Here is an 18,775-nt window from a genome sequence, read left to right as displayed (position 1 = left end):
TTTGGCTCCTGTACTTCTGTCCATCCTGATGGCTTCATGGGAGGCATAGCAAGAAAGATCTTGGGAAAATTATGAAAGACTTAGGAATAATTTTCCAAATGGAAAAATATATACTATCAACAGATTTTCAGTACAAGAAAGTCACCAGAAAATGAAAGAAACAGAAATAAAATCTAGTTCAAGTATTTGGCCCAAGATGGCAAGTTAGAATCCAGATCTGAACTTCTTCACTTTCAGGGATATTTGGATCCAGCCTTTCTGTTCAAGCCCATCTTTCACAAATTGAACAAAAGGTAGGAAATGCAACTCAATGCCACTGGGAAAGCAGTAGCTATTTTGCTAGTGCAGCTTAATCCTTTCCATCACGGGAACCACAATTTGGCAGTAACTGAGCATAATCATACCTTGTAGTTGTTGCTGATGGCTATGAACATGTAGTAATGCAAAGACTGAAAATAACTGTGTGAGAATCTTTTCTGGGAGGTGGTTTGTATAGCTAAAATAATTGCTTTTAGTGTCATTCGTTTCAGGCACTTCCTTTAATTGCTGTTTGCAAGTTGCTACAGTTCCCTTCTACTGCACCTGCACTGGCTCTTGAAGTCTGGGAAAATGGCATTCCCTTATCCCCCAAGGCAGGAATCCCAGCTACTTGTTCTGGGAACATCCCAACATAAGGGGCAACCTAGGTGAACCAGAAACCTAAAGGTGATAACTGAAATTATCTCTTTTGACACTCCTTAAACTACGTTTTGCTGAAATAGGTGAGCTACGTTATGATGTTCATTGCTGGTTCACACAGACTAAGTCTTTAATTATCATATTGATTAGAAGTCAGTCGCACTTTTCTCCCCTTCAGTCCCACATTCACTTAGTGTTTGTTCATATGATGCAGCCTGAAACTGTTAAAGGAATCTCAAGGTTACACCACACAATGCAAACGCTCTGGCTTATCTTAAATTTTCTACAAATGGGCATGTAGGATATGGTGATGCCATGCAAACGTTTACCTGTTTGCCTTGTCTTTTGAGGATCAGTGGATCTGTCCATAATAGTTGTTCTTTGGTAATGAATCTTCAAAAGATGCCATAAAAGTGATCTCCCATAAACTATGATGCAGACAAAGGGGATTATAGTTTTTATATTTATTCACCTTATTTATATAGCCTAAAATATGCATTAGAGAAAACATCTTATTGAGATATCACTGAAGCTGGTTATCAGTTTTCTTGTGACAATGATCCAATTAGTTGGGAATCTAATGCATTTTGGCATCTACTTGATTTAGTAATGGTGGTGGTCACATACTTTGAACTTTCTACATTTGTCAATCCTGAACACAACACTGATGTAGGGCAGTTCATAGCAAGCATGAAATTTTAAAAAAGGGACATCCCTGGAGTTGTCTTTTGAGAGATGCAACCTGGTGGGTGTTCCCCATCCCCTCCCAAGTCTTCTGAGGCTGTCCACTGAGACCATTCTAATCTTCTGTTTTTCGGAATGGTCGTTAAATGAGCCGAAGTAATATACCATGACAGTCATCAGAGTCTTTGGGAACAGGGTCATTTGCTTTTCCCTCACTGGTGGGGCATTGGGACAACCAGTGCAGACTGAGCATACTGTTGGGAGTGGTTTCTCTGTGCAGGGAAATCCCCACCAAATATGGGTGCCCAATAGAGAGTGGTGCTTCCTTGAGCTACTGATCTATTTGTTTCCTCATGTTCCTGTCTCTGCTCCTCTTCTTTCCCATCCTGACTCCTTATATTCCCCACCAACCCTATATTCCCTGCCTAATTCTACTACTTTCCCACATACCACCAAAATTTCCTGCTGCCTTCATTGCCTTTCCTGTTTCCCTCATTCCACAACCCCTTGTCATCCCATATTTCTAGTCCCAGCTCCTGTCATCCATTCCTCTCCATGCTATCTGTTGCCCCTACAAATCCTGTCCCCATCCAAAACTCCTATATTCCGCCTGCCTGCCATCACCTAAATAGCATTCTTTTAATGTATTGTTTGTATGTATAATATGTATATACTGTGTTTCTAGGTAGAGAAACAAAGTGAGATAATATATTTTATGTGACCAACTTCTGTTGGTGAAAGAGACAAAGTTTCGAGAAGTTCATCCAGTAAAAAATAGTACCTCACCCACCTTGTCTTTCCAATATTCTGGGACCAACACAGCTACATAACTTCGGAAAGCAGTGTGTGTATATAGATATATGCACTGTTCCTTTATGATCATTGCTGACTTTTTGCTTTTTATATAGTGTATAAATTCTGTTTTATATCAAATGTGGAGAAATAAGCCATGTATCTGCTTGCCAGATTGTAACGTCACTCTTTTTATTTTACTATGAAGAATTTAAAACACAAAAACAAACTTGGTATTCTACTTTGACAGTCCTGCAATGTTTTATCCCACAAATTACATGTTACTGTGCATAGTTAATAACATTGAATCACAGTAGCGGGGTTTTTGTGCATTCAGAATAGCCTGGCAATGTGGTACATGGACAGAGAATATACTAAGATATGGTTAGTTTTAATTCTTGTTACTAAAGAAACCATTACTATCATTTTAGCTCTTAGCATTTTTATGTTTCAAGGTGTCTTCTACAGAGCAAATTCTAACAAATTAGAGTATTGGGTATCACTAAAGTGACTTCTCCACAGTGCAAGTGACTGCCTTTCAGTCTTGACCTGTATCACCTACTGATATTGCAGTGCTTAGGGCTCTTTTTAGCAGAAACTGGCAGTTGAATCAAATTGATGTTTTGGAGGGTTTTTTCCCAAACTGCCAGCCATGCATACTACCTCAGTTCTGAGAGTCATGCTGGATTCTTTCTGGACCTGGCTCTTGTAGTAATGATTCTGCAGCATATTCTGCCGTCACAGCAGCCGTATAACTGCTGCATCTTCACTGGAGTTGCAGTGATGCAAAAGGGGGCAGAATTTGACCCTACAGTTGGAAGATAATTAACAATTCTGTTGGCGCTGTGTAAAACAGCATTGACTCTGGCTTGTGTTCTCTTTAGCTGTGTTGATTCTTCAGTTCTGACAGGAGTAAAAATGTATCTATGTCACTAAAGTGAGATCTGATTCTGAATACTTACAGAGAACAGATCTGATGTGTTAAGAAGGGGCCATTTTTACACAGTCACTTTTCAGTGTAGAATCTTTTTTTAAAAAAAAAAAACTTTTCACTTAACCTCTCTTTTTGAGAAACTAGCAAAAGTCTAGAATTTCCACTAACATCTAATTCTGGAAAAATACTTAACCTTCATATTTCTCTCCATTAACTTTCCTTCTGGGAATATAGCATGCTATGAAGAATACAAAAAAGGCAAATGTCAAAGGATGACAGCAGTAGCTAAAGCCCTGTGTCAGGAATGTGCCTTTATGATTGCATTAAAAGATACTTTGTGCCAAATCCAAGGTTCTTTTCATTAGCTGGCATGGCTGTTGGGAGTATACCCCTTTGCCTTCAAGACATTGCTGAAATTTCATATGGAATGGCTATTCCTAGTGGGTTCATTTATTTATGGGTATGAAATGTTTCCAAGTTATGACACCACCACCAGTGATGAAGTGCTAAGTAGCCATATATGGGATTGGCTGTGCTCAAAAACTCATAGATGCTAATGTTAACTGAGCTCTCTGAAGCCAACTAATAATCCCCAGCAGAAATCCTCACTCCTCGGTGCTACATGTATTACTTCCTATTTTAAGTTTCTCAGATCACAGGGCTGGTACATGAACAAGACTCTAATAAAAATACAGATTTCCCTAGTATTAAAGTTCAGAAAAGTTTATAAAAAAAAAATGCCAGGCCCAGATTAAGGGAAATAGTAGGTTCAGTGTAGGTTCTATACGTTCAATTTTTGATATATTTTTTTGCACATAGTTTAACATTACCCACTTTATGAAAATAATTTGGAACAACCCACAGCTCACAGCATTATGCCGAATTCAGGAATGAGGTTAAAGTTGTATCCCCACACTTATTCATGTAGACCTACTGACACCATTTACAGATTTATAAGTAAGTCTGAATTGCTATAACACACACCAAGAAGCAGAATAAGGAATAAAAAAAAATCTAAGTTAAAGTAGGATGAGAAATGTATATCATCTTCCAGATCTTTGGCATATAAATTACACACCAAGTGAACAGGGTCAGAAAGATGGTTGAAAATATGAGGTTTCACAGATGAGAGGTAAGGATGATTTCTTGTGAGGAAAAGCAAGATCTTCCCAAGATTCCATTGGGAATGCAGGGAAAACAACAGGCAGCTTGGGGATATGGTGAGCAAATTACTAGTTGTACCATAACTAAATCTTAACTACATTTCCAGAGAAAGATCTGACATTTCATACATGTATAATCTGATGATGAGTGTATTACAAATACTGTAAATTAGAACAATCTGGATTTCTCTTAAATATATAGTAAAAATTGTGGTAATATTCCTTTTTACGGTGGTGTTGTTTTTTTTTTACAGTTAACTGTGTATTTATGCACGAATGTTTTCCCACACATTTGTTTAAAACACTTCCGATCTCTGGGATACAATCCCCAGCATGTATTCCCTACATATAATGTGCCTTGTGTGTGTGAATCAGTATAAACATTAATCCAAAACTCTGGCAGATAGAAGCATTGCCTGTGTAACATGTTGATTTGTCAGGTCTGTGTAACTTGATAGAGGTGTCCATTTCTGCTGGTGTTCAGTCTGGCTGATTGTGATGTGAAAAAATAGTTATTTTGGCTTTTTTCAGTGTTAAATCTGCAGTGTATGCTGGTAAAATCATTTACTCTCACTTTTATATAAATTTAGCATTTTAAGAATTTGGGAGATTAAGGACAAGTTGTTATTAACTTTATGACTTTCTGTTCTGCTGAAGCTAATATGAAATCTAAAGGGCATGGGGGTTTCTTTCAGATGTGACATTAAAATAAGTACCACACAGCACTTAATTGCCAATGATTTTGGATTTTCAGCTCCAAATATGTTTTTTCATAAGGTGTAGATGAGAGAGCTCTAGTATTAAAGTTCAGAAAAGTTTATAAAAAAAAAAATGCCAGGACCAGATTAAGGGAAATAGTAGGTTCAGTGTAGGTTCTGTACGTTCAATTTTTGATATTTTTTTTTGCACATAGTTTAACATTACCCACTTTATGAAAATAATTTGGAACAACCCACAGCTTACAGCATTATGCCGAATTCTGCCAGGAAGTTAGTGACTGGTCTTTCATCTCTGGAGACCTCACGACAAATCTTGATTTAGGTGAGAAAAAGGAAAGAAAAGAAAAAGCAATTGGTTGTTCTCACCTCATTTCCTATTTGCCCGCATAATTAAAACACCAAATAATTTGGCATAATCAACAGTCTCTGGTCACAAGAGGCCCAAGTTTAGCTAGGATGTGATCGCTAGGACGTGTCTACTACTCCTGATCAAAGCACTTTGCCAGTACTGTGTGTTGGTAGCTCGCTCATCCTTGTTCCATGCTATTCCTGGTTCTAGACAGCACTCTTAGTCTCTCCCTGGCAGAAATACAGTCCTAACTTAGGCAAAACTCTCAGATAAATGGGATTTTTTAAGTGTTAGAAATGCAGGTTTGAGCCCTGAGAGAATTTGCCCAATTTACTCCTAAGTGTATCTCAAAATTGAGAGGGGGGCCATTGCAAATTGTACAAAGTGGATGGTGGTTTTGCTTGTTAAATGCAGTGCTTTACCACTTGCACACAGCAACAGTGTTTCTGACAGAACTATTCTGGCACACCCACATGCTGTGCACCTTACGAGCATGTTTGTAACACTGTATTCTGGGACTCTTAAAGCACCTACCCCCAAGTACCAAGCACTGCTACTGGGAGCAGAAACTATTGTAAGTTCCCAAATGCTGTGTGCTGCACTGTAGAATGGAGTTAAGAGAACCAGCTGAACTGCTGAGACTACAGTGCTTGTAACTCCCCATCCACACTGGGGAGAAAGTCATTGTATCCCATATCAGGTCAGTCAGTCCTCAGCTAAAGACCATGTTCAGGTGTTGCAGCCAGTCTGAATCGCTAATGCTTGTAAAATTCCTGGCAGGGCTGCTGTGTATGAACACAACACCATGTACAGACATTGTATGCTTACGGTGCTCCAGAAAATGTTAGCCTAAGACCTGATCCAAAGCCCACTGAAATCAGTGGGAGTCTTTCCGTTGTGTTCAGTGGTCTTTGGATAAGGCCTCTTAGGAAACATGGGTTTTTTTTTTCAATAGTATGAGTAGCATTAAAGTAGTGCAAGCTTTAATGTGCCAGTTTTCAACTGCTTTTATACTTGAGACATAAATTCACTAGAAATCAATTTATTGTACCTAGTAGACTAGTTATTTTTAAATGTGAAGTGGAATCCTAGTTTAAATACTAAAAAAATCCTGAACCTAAATCAATGTTTTCAGCTACAATACATTTTCTTTAAACCACTGTAAATGATACAATTTTAATATTACACTATACAGTGGGAATAGTTATTTGAAAAACCTAAGTAAAATGATTGAAAACAGTAGGAAATGAGCACAAATGAAAAAAATAAAAGAAATTGTTGCAAGCATGAAGCAGAAGTGATTCAGCCAAATCGGGATGAAGGGATCAAGAACAAAACGCCTGCCTTGGATTGCCTTCTCTTGTTGAGAATACCCTTTGAACTTGCTGAAATTGATAATCCCACCCAATCCTCAGCATTTACAGATGTTTCCTTGTTACGGTCCCACAGCCATGTGGACTCAACATTTAGTATCAGTCTAATATTTGTTTACATTGTCTGATTTGTATAAATTACATTGTGGAATTTTTTTCAAATGTGCAGACACAGAAATGCACACAGACTTCTGCTAGCTTGCTGACTTTATTTTAGAGCACATTTTTTAGTCATTTCGTCAGCCTTACAACTTTATTTGAAAGAATTGTTTTTCCAATGATTTCTTCCACTGCTCTTTTTCTTTTAGAAATGTTATTTATTATAAATGTTTCCTTCAGAAAAAACAAACACACAAAAAACCCCCCAACCAAAAACCAACAAAAAAAACAAAACAAAAAAGAGAGAGAAAACAGTTGAATTCTTGGTGTTACTCTTAAATAATCCATAGGAAGTTTCAAAATTGTCACTTTCTGGATCAGTTTCCTTTTTTCTGGTGTGAGTGCACACACACACTGGTTTGTTATTGTATGATTGATCATGAATGTTGGGTTACACATACCGATTTGTGGTTATAGGGTTACTTGTGACTGTTTGTCATGGCAGACTATTTTTTGTTGCAGGGCTGCTCATAGGTTCTAAGCTTTGCATACTTGGTTTGTTGTTGTAGTCAAGTGCATGAGCACCTGCAAACTGACCGTTCTTGTGTCACTGGTTTGTTGCGTTGTAAATGGATATGGTTTTGTAATTTAATGGGAAAATGGACATGGAAATAATTGTGTAGGTTGAGGAGGAAAGGGCTGAGGGAAGGCTATAAAGAGTTAAAAGCATGTTTGGTTGTCAGTATTTGGATGTATGAGCAGATGAAGTTGGAAGGAGGGAGGATTTGTCTTAGAGTTGGTGGCCCATATGTAATGGGTGGGAGGCAGTTTGCAATTATGTATTTACAGTATTTGAGCTGTGAGTCTGTGGTCCAGTATTATGTTGTTGTGTGATTGGGTGTGAATGAGTTGTTGATGGCTATGTAGAGTGCTGGCATTGATTCAGAATTTCATGATTTTGAATCTTTTCTTTGTTTTTATAACTGCAATTTTCTAATCAGGCTTTTCTTAAATAAATGATTTTTAAATATAACCTTAATTCTGACTTAATTAACTTTTTTCTGGGAATATTATTAGTGTTTTTAATTCATGTGTCAAAAGCAAGTAGCAGCATCCCTGCTATTTAAATCTACTTATTCTCAATAATATACATCAGATAGGTTAACTGTGCTAATTAGTTAAACTTGTTCTTCTGCATGCTGGAATTGTAGCAGAGTTTTGTCTTCGAGTGCATGCATATATCCATTACACTGTAAGTGCGTGAGCATCTTGTGCACTAGTGCCAGAGAGTTTTCCCTAGCAGTGCCCTTACGGGTGTCCCCCCTACAACTGAGCTCCTTGTGGCTGCTCCTCCTTCAGTTCCTTCTTACTGTCTGTGGTCTGAACGTTGGTGTTTCCTGGGAACAAAACTGGTTAGTGCTTCCCAGTGGTACTCAAATCGTTAGTCATTTCTTTGTTCCCTTTTTATTTCCTTATTTTCTTGTTTTGATTTGAAAAACGTTACTCTCCACTTGATCTTTCCAGTCCAGCAGGTCTCCAGACTGCATCTGTTAAGCAGAGAGCCTATGCCAAAGTCCCAAGATTTTAAACTTTGCATGGGCTGTAGAAAACATGTGCCTGTTAGTGACCCTCACTGCCATTGTCTCAAGTGATTGGGAGAGGTTACAGGTGCTCCATTTGTCATGACTTCATGAACAGAACGAAAAAACTGAGGGAGGAGCTTCTGATGTATTTTGATGGAGACTGTCCTTAAACTGTCATCAGAGCCCCTTGATCATCTAAGGGAAGCTCTTTGAAGACTCCCTCTTGGCATGCTTCCTCAGCCATTTCGGCAGAAAGGGGCCGTAGGAGATCCCCGGCCCCAGCACCATCTTCTCCAAGGCCCAAGATATCAGAATAATCTTGGTCTCTGAAACATAAGCAGAAGTTGGTATCCAGTTCTTCAAAATCTCGGGTCCAAGACACTTCTACAGAGGAGTGTTGCAGTACTGATGGTACAGTGCACCTGTTGGCTTCCCACTCATCAGTAACGGCTCAGTGTGAGAGACCTGAGCCATTGATTCCAGTGCCCTCCCAGGACCGTTCTCCATGGCTTCAAGAAAGATTTGGCCAGAGATTGGGAAGTTTGGGCCAGACGTGCTTGGGGGCCAGTACCGTAGCAGCCCCCTTGGTGGCCCTATCTATTGGATGCCTTGGAGGATACCACCAGCATCCAGGTTACTTCACCAATGCCTCATGCAAACAGATCCCCCAAGAGGGAACCCTCTCTTATCAGTCCAGTGAGAGTCAATATTGATCAGCCTTTAGGTATTTGACTTACCTCAGCCCACTCTACAGCAGCAACCACTCCTAGTCCAGCAAGACCAGCCTTGAGAGCTATCTGCTTTACCTCCGCTTCAGCCCTTGATGAGACCCCGATACCACCTCTTCCTCACTTGATGAGACTCTGATACCAGAGACATCCTCCCCCTTACTGGACGTCTTTAAAATGCATCAGGAGCACCTCAGGAGAATGTCAGGATGGGGGCATTCAAGTAGAGCTAGTGGAGGAGAATACCCACAAGCTCACAGACATCTTAATCCCATAGTGGCAGGAAAGATAGCCCTGCCTATAATTGAGGCAGTTATACAACCAGCCAAAACAATCTGGCAAACCCCTGCCTCTATCCCACCTATGGCCCAACAAATGAAATGGAAATACCAGGTTCTATTCCAGGGGTTTGAGCATCCCACCTCGGCTCATTGGGTGTGGTCTGCGTGAAAGAAAAAAGCCTGGACAAAGATGTCAGAAAAATTGACGTTTTTGTAGGAAACTTTATTTCAATGGCAAGATACAACTCCATATTGCCAATCACCATGACCTGCTATCAAGATACGACTTTGCTCATTGGAAAGCAGTATCCCAGTTTCCAAGCAAGCTGTCCCTTGTTGCTGAGGCACACGTTGTGTCTCATTCAGCTCTTCATACTTCTCTGGACCCAGCAGATTCTGTGGCCAGGGCCATGGTGAAAGCTGTTCCTCCTGATTGTAGGCCTCTGGGATTCCTGTGGAGGTATAACAGGCTACCAAGGACCTCCCTTTTGAAGGATGTGCCTTGCTTTCAGCCAGAATGGATGAATCTTCCCCTAGCTTTAAGGAGGTTCTGAAGTCCTTGAGCCTCTACACCACAGTGATGAAGAGGACAAAATATTATCCTCAGTACCAGCCTAGAGAACAATACTAACTCTTCCATAAGGCTTACCATTTGACTAGGAAGCAAAGGTCACAGAGGAGAAGGCCAGTACCTCCTTGGTCTCAAGGCATCCCCAGGCCTCAAAGCAGCTGATTTCTTCTTATGGAAAGAATAGCTCGCTACCCAACTTGGATCTCACTGCCCATTCCCCACCTTTCTGGGACAGGTTATCCCATTTCCCACATGCAGGGCAATCCATCACCCTGCACAAATGGGTACTAAGCACAGTGGAGGGGGAGGGGGTGGAGAGGAGTAAGCGGCAGGCAGGAAGGCCTCAGGGGAAGAGGTGGAGCGGGAGCAGGAAGAGGTGGAGTGGGGCCCCAGAGTGGAGCATGGGCTGGGCCTCTCCTTGAGGAAGCCAAGCAGGGGCAAAGCCCCAGTCCAGGCACCAGCAGCTCTTCCCACTTCTAGGGAGCTTCCGGCGCTCGCACCCAGCTTCCCCAAATGTGAAAGTCACGCGCTGCCTATGACTGGTCCCTCAACAGGGATATCTTAGTTTGGATATTCTGCATAGGAGATTATCCATAAATACATGTGTCTGCCACTTGGCAGAACAGGAAGCATTCCCGGTCCTGTACCGGAGCATCACAGCCCCTGATCTTTATCAAACACTTTCCTGTTTCCATGAAACAAGGACCTCCTCTGTGCATACCCACCAGTTCCCCTGATTCCCAGGGTTATTATCAAGCTCAAGCAAGATCATGGCAGAATGATCCTTATAGCTCCCACCTGACTGAGACAAATGTGGTATTCAGATGTCCACAAACTGTCTGCTGAAAAATGCTGTTACCAATAACCAGAGACCTCCAAATACAGAACCAGGGTTGGGTGCTGCACCCAAATACAAGTGCTGCACCTCATGGTATGATTAATTAGTGACTGAATGCAAAAGAGGCACACTGCTTCGTGGCAGTCCAGAATTTTCTCCTTAATAGCAGAAAACCTTCAACAAAGGCTACTGACCCTAGTGGAGACATTTTGCCATCTGGATGGGCTCTCTTAGTGTCTTCCCGACTCAGTCTAATTGAGAATTCTGGACTATGGTTTTCCATCTGGCGGCACCCTTGCATAGAGGGGAGAAAGGTTTTCACTCACCCAATCATGGCCAGGTTCCTGAAAGGTTTAGATTGACTATGCATCCACTAGATACAGTTTTGTTCAAGGTCAAGGTTCAGCTTAGACCATATCCTAAATTTCTCTTGGTCTCTGATTTCTGCCTGAATCAGTGCATCTGCCTCCCAGTTTTCTTCTTGATGCCACATATGTACAAGGGAGAGTGAAGACTCCACATATTTGTTGAGCATGGGCTTGATACCTAGATAGGACAAAGCCTTTTGGGGTTTCTTTCCAGCTCTTTGTTTCTTACGCAGAACATGAGAGGTCATCCAGTCACAACTTGGGGACTCTCAAAATGGATCACCAGCTGCATTACAGTGTGTTATGCTGCCAAAGGAATAATGCCTTTTGGCAAGTTTATGGCACACTCAGCCAGAGCACATTCAACCTTGGAAGCATTTGTGGCAAACATCCCAATTATGAACATTTGTAGAGCAGTGTCATGGCCTTCGATTCATGCATTCACCAGACATTGCACATTGTCTGCTGCAACTAGGGAAGATGCCAATGTTGGCAGGGTAGTCCTACAGTCCCTCTTCTGATGTGGCCTTAAGACCCACTGCCTGGAGTCACCTACAGAGTAATAGATACATGCTAGCACTCAAAGAAAAAAATGGTTACTTACCTTCTTGCTATTGCTGTTCTTCAAAATGTGTTGCATGTGTCCATTACACACCCGTTCTCCTTCCCGAACATCACAGAGGCTATCATCGGTTCCCACTGTGAAGAAACTGAAGGAAGAGCAGGGCAACACCACCTTTTATTTCCCTCACTTTGAGACACAAGGAGCTTGGTGGTGTGTGGAGGACCCCCCCTTACAAGTATTGCAAGGGAAACTCTCTGGTACTAGTGCACAAGAGGCGCACACAACTACAGTGTAATGGACATATGCAACACAGCTCAAGAAACAACAGTTATGAGAAGGTAAGTAACCATTTTTTCCTCAAAGCTTGCTTCAAGCTGAACTTCACATCCTGCAACCTGGCAGGTTTGGCTTTAGATTTTAACAAATCATTGTCAGGCTGATCCTGCAGGTTTATCAGAGCACTTCAAGTTAAGCATATGCCTGGCAGAGTCTGTAGAGAATTCAGAGTTCCCAGATGTGCACAAAATCTTAAAATGAACAATTTGAGAATTAATCACCCAGCCTACCAAAAAAAAAAAAAAAAACCCTCCAGGGCACGAATCTCATTGAGAATAAATGAACAAATCACATCTGCAGTTTCTAGACCAGACCATTTTAAGCTATGTTGGTCCCGTCCCTCATTGTCTCCCCTGCCAAAAAGAACAAGTCACAAATTCCTTGTCCAGTAAACATCAAAATTCATCTTCCCTCAACAAACAGCAACCCACTCTCCTTAGTCCTGAGAAATTTGGTCAGTCAATTTGGTTTTGGCAAAGTTGGGTGTGGTTCAAAATTGCACTTAAAAGAGAAAGTGAGTCACACTCTAAACTCAGAAAGGATTATGGTATAGCTCAACTCTTCATCATAGATAATTTTAAAGAAACCATTTTAATGCAAGAAGTTACTGTGACTCTCAAGATATTTAATACTATACCACTGTAACTCACTCATTGAAACAGTCTAGTAACAGGGAGCTGTATTTTATGACACCGAACATGTTCTGTTGGGAGTATCATTTAGAAAGAGAAATCCTGCTCAAGAAGAAAATAACTCTGCCCTGATCTCTCTCTCTCACCCCCCCCCCCTTCCTGTAGCCTCACTCACTTGCATTTAAAGAATAACATTGTAACTGTTGGGAATGGCAGGGCTAAGTCCACCTTTTCAAATAAAGAGCAGAGTAGAAGCACTAAAAGCTCCTTTATCCCTCAGTTCTGCACTTTGAGATATTTTTGGACTTCTTAAGGCTAAAATATCTAAAACTCTAAAATATCAATCCATTAAAAGCCCTAGAAAATGTCCACGGTGTTAACTTGTGGGAAATTAGTACATGGAAAAATGCTGTATTTATATGGTGCAACTAGTTCTGCTATATTTTAGCAGTGCTCAGAGGCACAACATCTTGAAAGGCAACGTTGAGGCTCTTATATGTTAAAAAAAAAAAAAAAAAAAAAATACCAAGGTGATGGTAAAGGCTAAGGAGTGGTTTTATATTTAAGTAACATGGAAAGAAATTATAGTTAGGTGGAAAACCTAAATATAAGCAGAACATTTGATATCTGAGTCATGTTTTCAATTAGAACACTTTAGGGTTTTAGAAACTAGTCAAGGGAAATGTAGGAGTTTATTATTTAGAAGGAATTTTATATACCGTAATATTCAGGAGAACTATCAACATTTCAGTTTTCTAAATATAGCTTTTCACTATCCAGATGTCTTTTCAATTATTTTGATTCAGCCAGGGGTGAAAGTAACTTAAAAGTCTTACCGGTACAGGAGCCAGGCTCCGGGCCCCTATAAGGGGTGGGGTTGGGGGGGGTCAGCCTCCCCCAGCCAGCCCTTCAGCACTGCCCGGCCTGCGCTGCCTGGGGCTCCGGCAGCGATTTAAAGGGCCTAGGGCACCTGCCTGGCAGCAGCAGCAGGGAACCCCAGGCCCTTATAAATCGCCAGGCCCCACCCCACTGGCCCTTGGGGGGCAAAAGGGGCTTTAACGTCAGCTATGCACAGGCCCGTACCGGTGGCCATTTCTTACCAGTATGCCACACCGGCCCACTTTCACCTCTGGATTCAGCTCAGCGGTATGGTTTTCAAACTTAAGTATTCCTAATTGTAATAGTATGTTTTTTTAAAAATCCTAACATCTTTGTGAGCTATCTTAAAAAAATCATCTTATAAAAGAATTACCTCAAGTCAAAGTCTCTTGTTATTACTCCTAAAATCCTAAAGTCCACTGCATGCATCTGATGAAGTGAGCTGTAGCTCATGAAAGCTTATGCTCAGATAAATTTATTAGTTTCTAAGGTGCCACAAGTACTCCTTTTCTTTTTGTGAATACAGACTAACACAGCTGCTACTCTGAATCCTAAAACAGTAACATTCATGCTGTGTAGAATGAGTATATAATGGCAGTAGGCTCCACTACTGGATATTTTGAGACCCAGTGCAAAAAGCTTTGGACCATTGTAGACCTGTCTCATTTTACTGTCCATTGCCATGAGGCGCTGAGCTCTCTCAAGTGTAGTTGAAGGTGCTCAGAACCTCACAGGTTTGGGCCCTGAGTTAGTTTCTTGGGAAACGTGGGAGCCATTTTTGGAAGACCAATTAACAATATCTTTCAGGGCAGAGACTGCATGTTCCACCCTCAGTTATTGAAGGAAATTGCCAAAAAAGGGTTGGGGTGTGGAGCAAATAGGGAGGCTGTACAGGCCTAAGAACAAGGGGGTAAGAATGACATTATTCCAGAAGTTTGAGATCATGGTAGTCAAAACCTGTCAATAACAACTTTATATGTGTGTACCATCCAGATAAAAATGTGTGGGTGGGTGTATATACACGTGTGTGCACATGCACACTCTCTCTAGTAACATAAATACCCATCCTTTGAGGATATGGCGTGCTCGGGGAAAGGGGGTGGAGCAGGGGTGGGAAGAGGTGGGGCGGGGGGTGGAGGTGGGGCCTCGGGGGAAGGAGTGGAGTGGAAGCAGAGCTTGGGTTGAGCACCCCTTGGCACTTTGGAAAGAACAGCAAGAGGAGCAGCCGGATGATCCACCCTCTTTCAACCTCTGACTCCACCACCTCAGCCAAGCTTCACAATCATCATTGCTGAGTACAGTATTAAATTATTTGTTTAAAATTGTTTAAAACTTATACCTGTATTACGTTGTTTGTTTTAAATTGTTTAAAATTTATACTGTATATGCATATAATGTCTTCTGTCTGATGAAAAAAATTTCCCCCTCCACCCCATTTACATTAATCGTTATGGGAAATTTGATTCGCTTAACATCGTTTCTCTTAAAGTCGCATTTTTCAAGAACATAACTAAAACATTAAGTGAGAAGTTACTGTGTATCTCATGAATATATTTTAGGCTTTAGAAGAAATGTAGGTTGTGACTCTAGTGTATTCAAAATCTTTCAGTGTGAATTGAAAGAGCATGGCATATGAACTGAATACTGTAAATAGAACATAGTCTCCCACCCCCAGAGGCAGAGATAACAAGTTTAACGTTTAAACAAGAGATTTTTTTTTCCAGCCACAGAATTAATTTCCACTGGAATTGTTGCTAGTGTGATCTTTCAGTGTGCTTTTTGCATCAAGAGTGAGTCTGTGTTGACAGTGCTATTTCTTACATTGTTAATCCATTTAGGGGCCAGACTCACATCTTTTCCAATTCCCCAGGGGAACCATCTGGAATCACCGAGTCAGGTTTCTGGAAGACAGAGCCCTCAAGCACTGGACATCTTTCACCATTTGGAATGCTGGCAAACAGGGCAGGAAGCTCTATAGAAGCTTATCACCAGCTAATCAGAAAAAGGTGAGATGTCAAGAAAATCAAGTGTGGGTAAAAGCTGTAAAAAGCGCAGTTTCTTCTCTCCTTCCTACTAGCTCCTTGATAGTTAAGGGTGTTGTAGCACAGTGGTTCACAAACGGGTTCGCGAACACCTGGGGGTTCTCCGAACGTTACAGGAGGTTCTCCAGACAAATTTCACTCATGGCAGCCAGAGGACCCTGGGCACTGGAGGCAGCAGGTGGGACCCAGTTGCAGGGCAGACAGCCCGAGCCCCAGGGAGAGCGGAGCAGGGCAGTTGGGGCTGGCAGCCCGAGCCCCGCCCCCATCAGCAGGGGAGCTGGCCACCTGAACCCCAGCGCTCTGCGCGGGGCTGGCAGCCCGAGCCCCAGGGAGAGCGGCGCCAGGCAGTTGGGGCTGGCAGCCCAAGCCCCAGCGGTCAGCGGGACCTGCAGCCTGAGCTCAGTTGACCAGGGCGGTCAACGGGGTCCAGCAGCAGGAGCCTCACGGAATGGGGGGAAATTTAAACTTAAATCCCTGGAAATATTCATTTTTAGGAGGGGGTTCACAAGATTTCACAATGTAATGAAAGGGGTTCGCGGGCTGTTAAAGTTTGGGAACCACTGTTGTAGCATAATGTGTCCCCCTAGCATTTTTAAAAAATGTACTTAGTTTCCCAGTCTGTGTGTTAGCTGTGCTGCTATCTTTTTTTAAATCATGGTATTCATCTCTCTTCCAACTGATGTACTGTTATATTGTGTTTGCCTGTTGATGACTGCATGTAATAAATGATCAGACCGTATGTCACAGCTCATGGCCTTGTTGCTGTATAAGCTTCACACCACCTAGCAGTTCCAGGTGAACTAAAGGAAAAAAGCCTTTCTGGGTGGGACTGTACTAAAATATCGTGGCTTGAAATGTTTCATATGTGCATAACATTCATCTCTGTCCTGAGGTGAATCCTGGACAAGGGCCTCATGACGTGCTAAATAATCTGGTTTGTGTTATGTGGAATAGACACTTTATATCCCCTAGTAGAAATCATGATTGTTAAACATAGAGGAGAAAATGTTGTATATGAATATAGGATTTAATTTATAATGCATTTCTTTCCGAACATGGTAGTTACTTAGAATTGGCAATGAAAGAATTTTGCTCAGGAGAGATTTGTATGGGAATTAAAATACCTTGCTCTCATATCATTTTCTTGTTGTCTTATAACTTTTTGAGATAAAGGCTCCAGGGTTAATGTCATATGTCTGTTTCCTATAAATGGTCTTGAAACATCAATTTTAATGAAAAATATGGAAGGAAGACAAGAGAATGAAAACATGAGAACCTGATTAATCCAGTGGTCCTCAGACCACACACATCCAGTAAGAAAGTAAAACAAATGAGTACACCCACAGTTGAATTCATTGGGTGGAAATGGGAGACAGTCACATAAGGAGTCTGTGGTAGCAGGTATTGAACCCCGATCTCTTGAATGTGCTTCCAGTGCCATCCTTCTTTATCTGTGAATGAGGCAGTGGGTAAAGTAACTTGCAAGTAATGAGAAGTTTAATGCTGGGCACATAAGAAAAATTACTTCAGTAAAAAGGACAGAACAGTTTGCTTCAAAGTGTTGAGTCATCTTGGCTCCTCGATGCAGTGTGCATGAGTCTGTGAGGTTTCTATAAAAAGGCACTCTGTATATCGTCAGTGTTTTGCAAAGTGCTGTGTGAATTCCCCTGACTCTCTCAAGTTCACCACACTTTCCAGCTGATGGCCCTGTATGAATTAGGAAATAATTTCATAGGTAAGAGATGGGAGGGTGTTTGGTGACACTACACAAAAGCAAGAACTTCTGAAATGAAAACCAGAAAACAGTCTGTGGTGTCTGTGTTACAACCCATCTCCTCCTTAGCTTTGTTAAATATGTATATATAACCAATTTAATATGCAGCTGGATTTAAGATAGAATGATTCTCTAATTCTGTGATGCAAGTGACACCTACTTCTATAGAAGTTAATATCCTGTGCTGTAGGAAACAGTGATAACTTGAGGATGCCATCACAAAATAGATGAAAAGGGCAAGAAAATGTTCATGGTATTGTTTGAGCTGTTTTGCTGCTGAGAAGCTAAGACTTATCCCTTGTGCAGTATGGAGCAGCCCTGCTTCAGCAATACTCTAGCACTGTTGATGTGCTTCTAATTAACCGGAATCCTGATGTTCTTTCCATCTGACCTTTGTATCATGTTTGCTTTGGCAGTGCTTCAGACCATGATATTATTTTGCTTCTGTCAAGGTTGTAATTAAGCATATTTCAGTATGCTGTCCCTGGGTACTGAAACATGGCTTTAGCCATTAACCCATTTGTTACTAAATGCTATACCCACTACATCTAGGAAACACACTTGCCTGTTGCAGGTGTACATGCCAAATGCACACTACTGTCTGATTCATTTCAGTGGTGTTCTGCAGAAAAATTCTGGTAAAATATAGGCATGTCATGGCAGTTTTTAAGAGGGAGTGTCAACTAGCAATTAAAACAAAGTATCTGTAGCTATCTCAGTTGGTTTCAGTTGCCGTTGTAGATTCTCGGGCTTGATTTTTAAACATGCTTAGGTGTCTCAGACTGGGTACCCAAAATCAGTGGATGCTTTTCAAACTTTGGGTCAAAGTGACTTGCTCAGGATCACACAGCAAGTCAATGGCAAAGCTTTGGAACAAAGCCAAAGTCTCCTGACTCCGAATACCAAGCAATATTCATGAGTTCATGCTGCCTGCCTTTAAAAAGACAAGTTACTATAGTTTGCTATATCTGACCCAAAGCAGATCAAATTCTGTCTAAATCAACAGAGAAAAGTACCCAAAGTATCTGATCTTTACTTTTCCTCAAAAATCTGTCAAAGACTTTAAACAACAAAATTCCACAAGCTCAGAGGTTGTAAATAATTCTTGCTTTACCTTTTACGGCCTAAAATCATAAAATGATCTTTTCAGGGTGATATAGGGAAATTATCTTTACAGGGTAATCCGAAAGATTTAGTATGGTTTAGATTATAGACATGAAAGTGGTATTCCATGTTCTTGAATCTCCAAATAGTCAGGTACTGAATCATAATACTAAGTGAAGGTCCAAATGAAAATGTGTCACCTATTTAAAATAGCCTACTTTAGTATAGAACATTAACAACAAAATCTGTTGTACTAGACCAGTGCAACACCATTTTCTTCAAT

The 18,775-nt window shown here is 41.2% G+C and overlaps 1 protein-coding gene across 5 annotated transcripts in view; it reads left to right on the top strand.

Moving 5' to 3' along the window:
* Window positions 1-18,775, top strand: part of QTGAL (queuosine-tRNA galactosyltransferase) — a 296,108-nt gene that overhangs the window by 249,203 nt on the left and 28,130 nt on the right. For all 5 annotated transcript variants that reach the window (XM_073311998.1, XM_073311995.2, XM_073311993.2 and 2 more), the window contains one exon: window positions 15,443-15,578. In XM_073311998.1, coding sequence (XP_073168099.1) covers window positions 15,443-15,578 — 136 coding nt within the window. The remainder of the gene's footprint in view (window positions 1-15,442; window positions 15,579-18,775) is intronic.

Source organism: Lepidochelys kempii, chromosome 14, assembly GCF_965140285.1.
Source record: "Lepidochelys kempii isolate rLepKem1 chromosome 14, rLepKem1.hap1, whole genome shotgun sequence".
NCBI classification, from domain to species: Eukaryota; Metazoa; Chordata; order Testudines; family Cheloniidae; genus Lepidochelys; species Lepidochelys kempii.
Note: the sequence above shows the minus strand (reverse complement) of the source record. Positions and strands in the feature narration are given on the sequence as shown.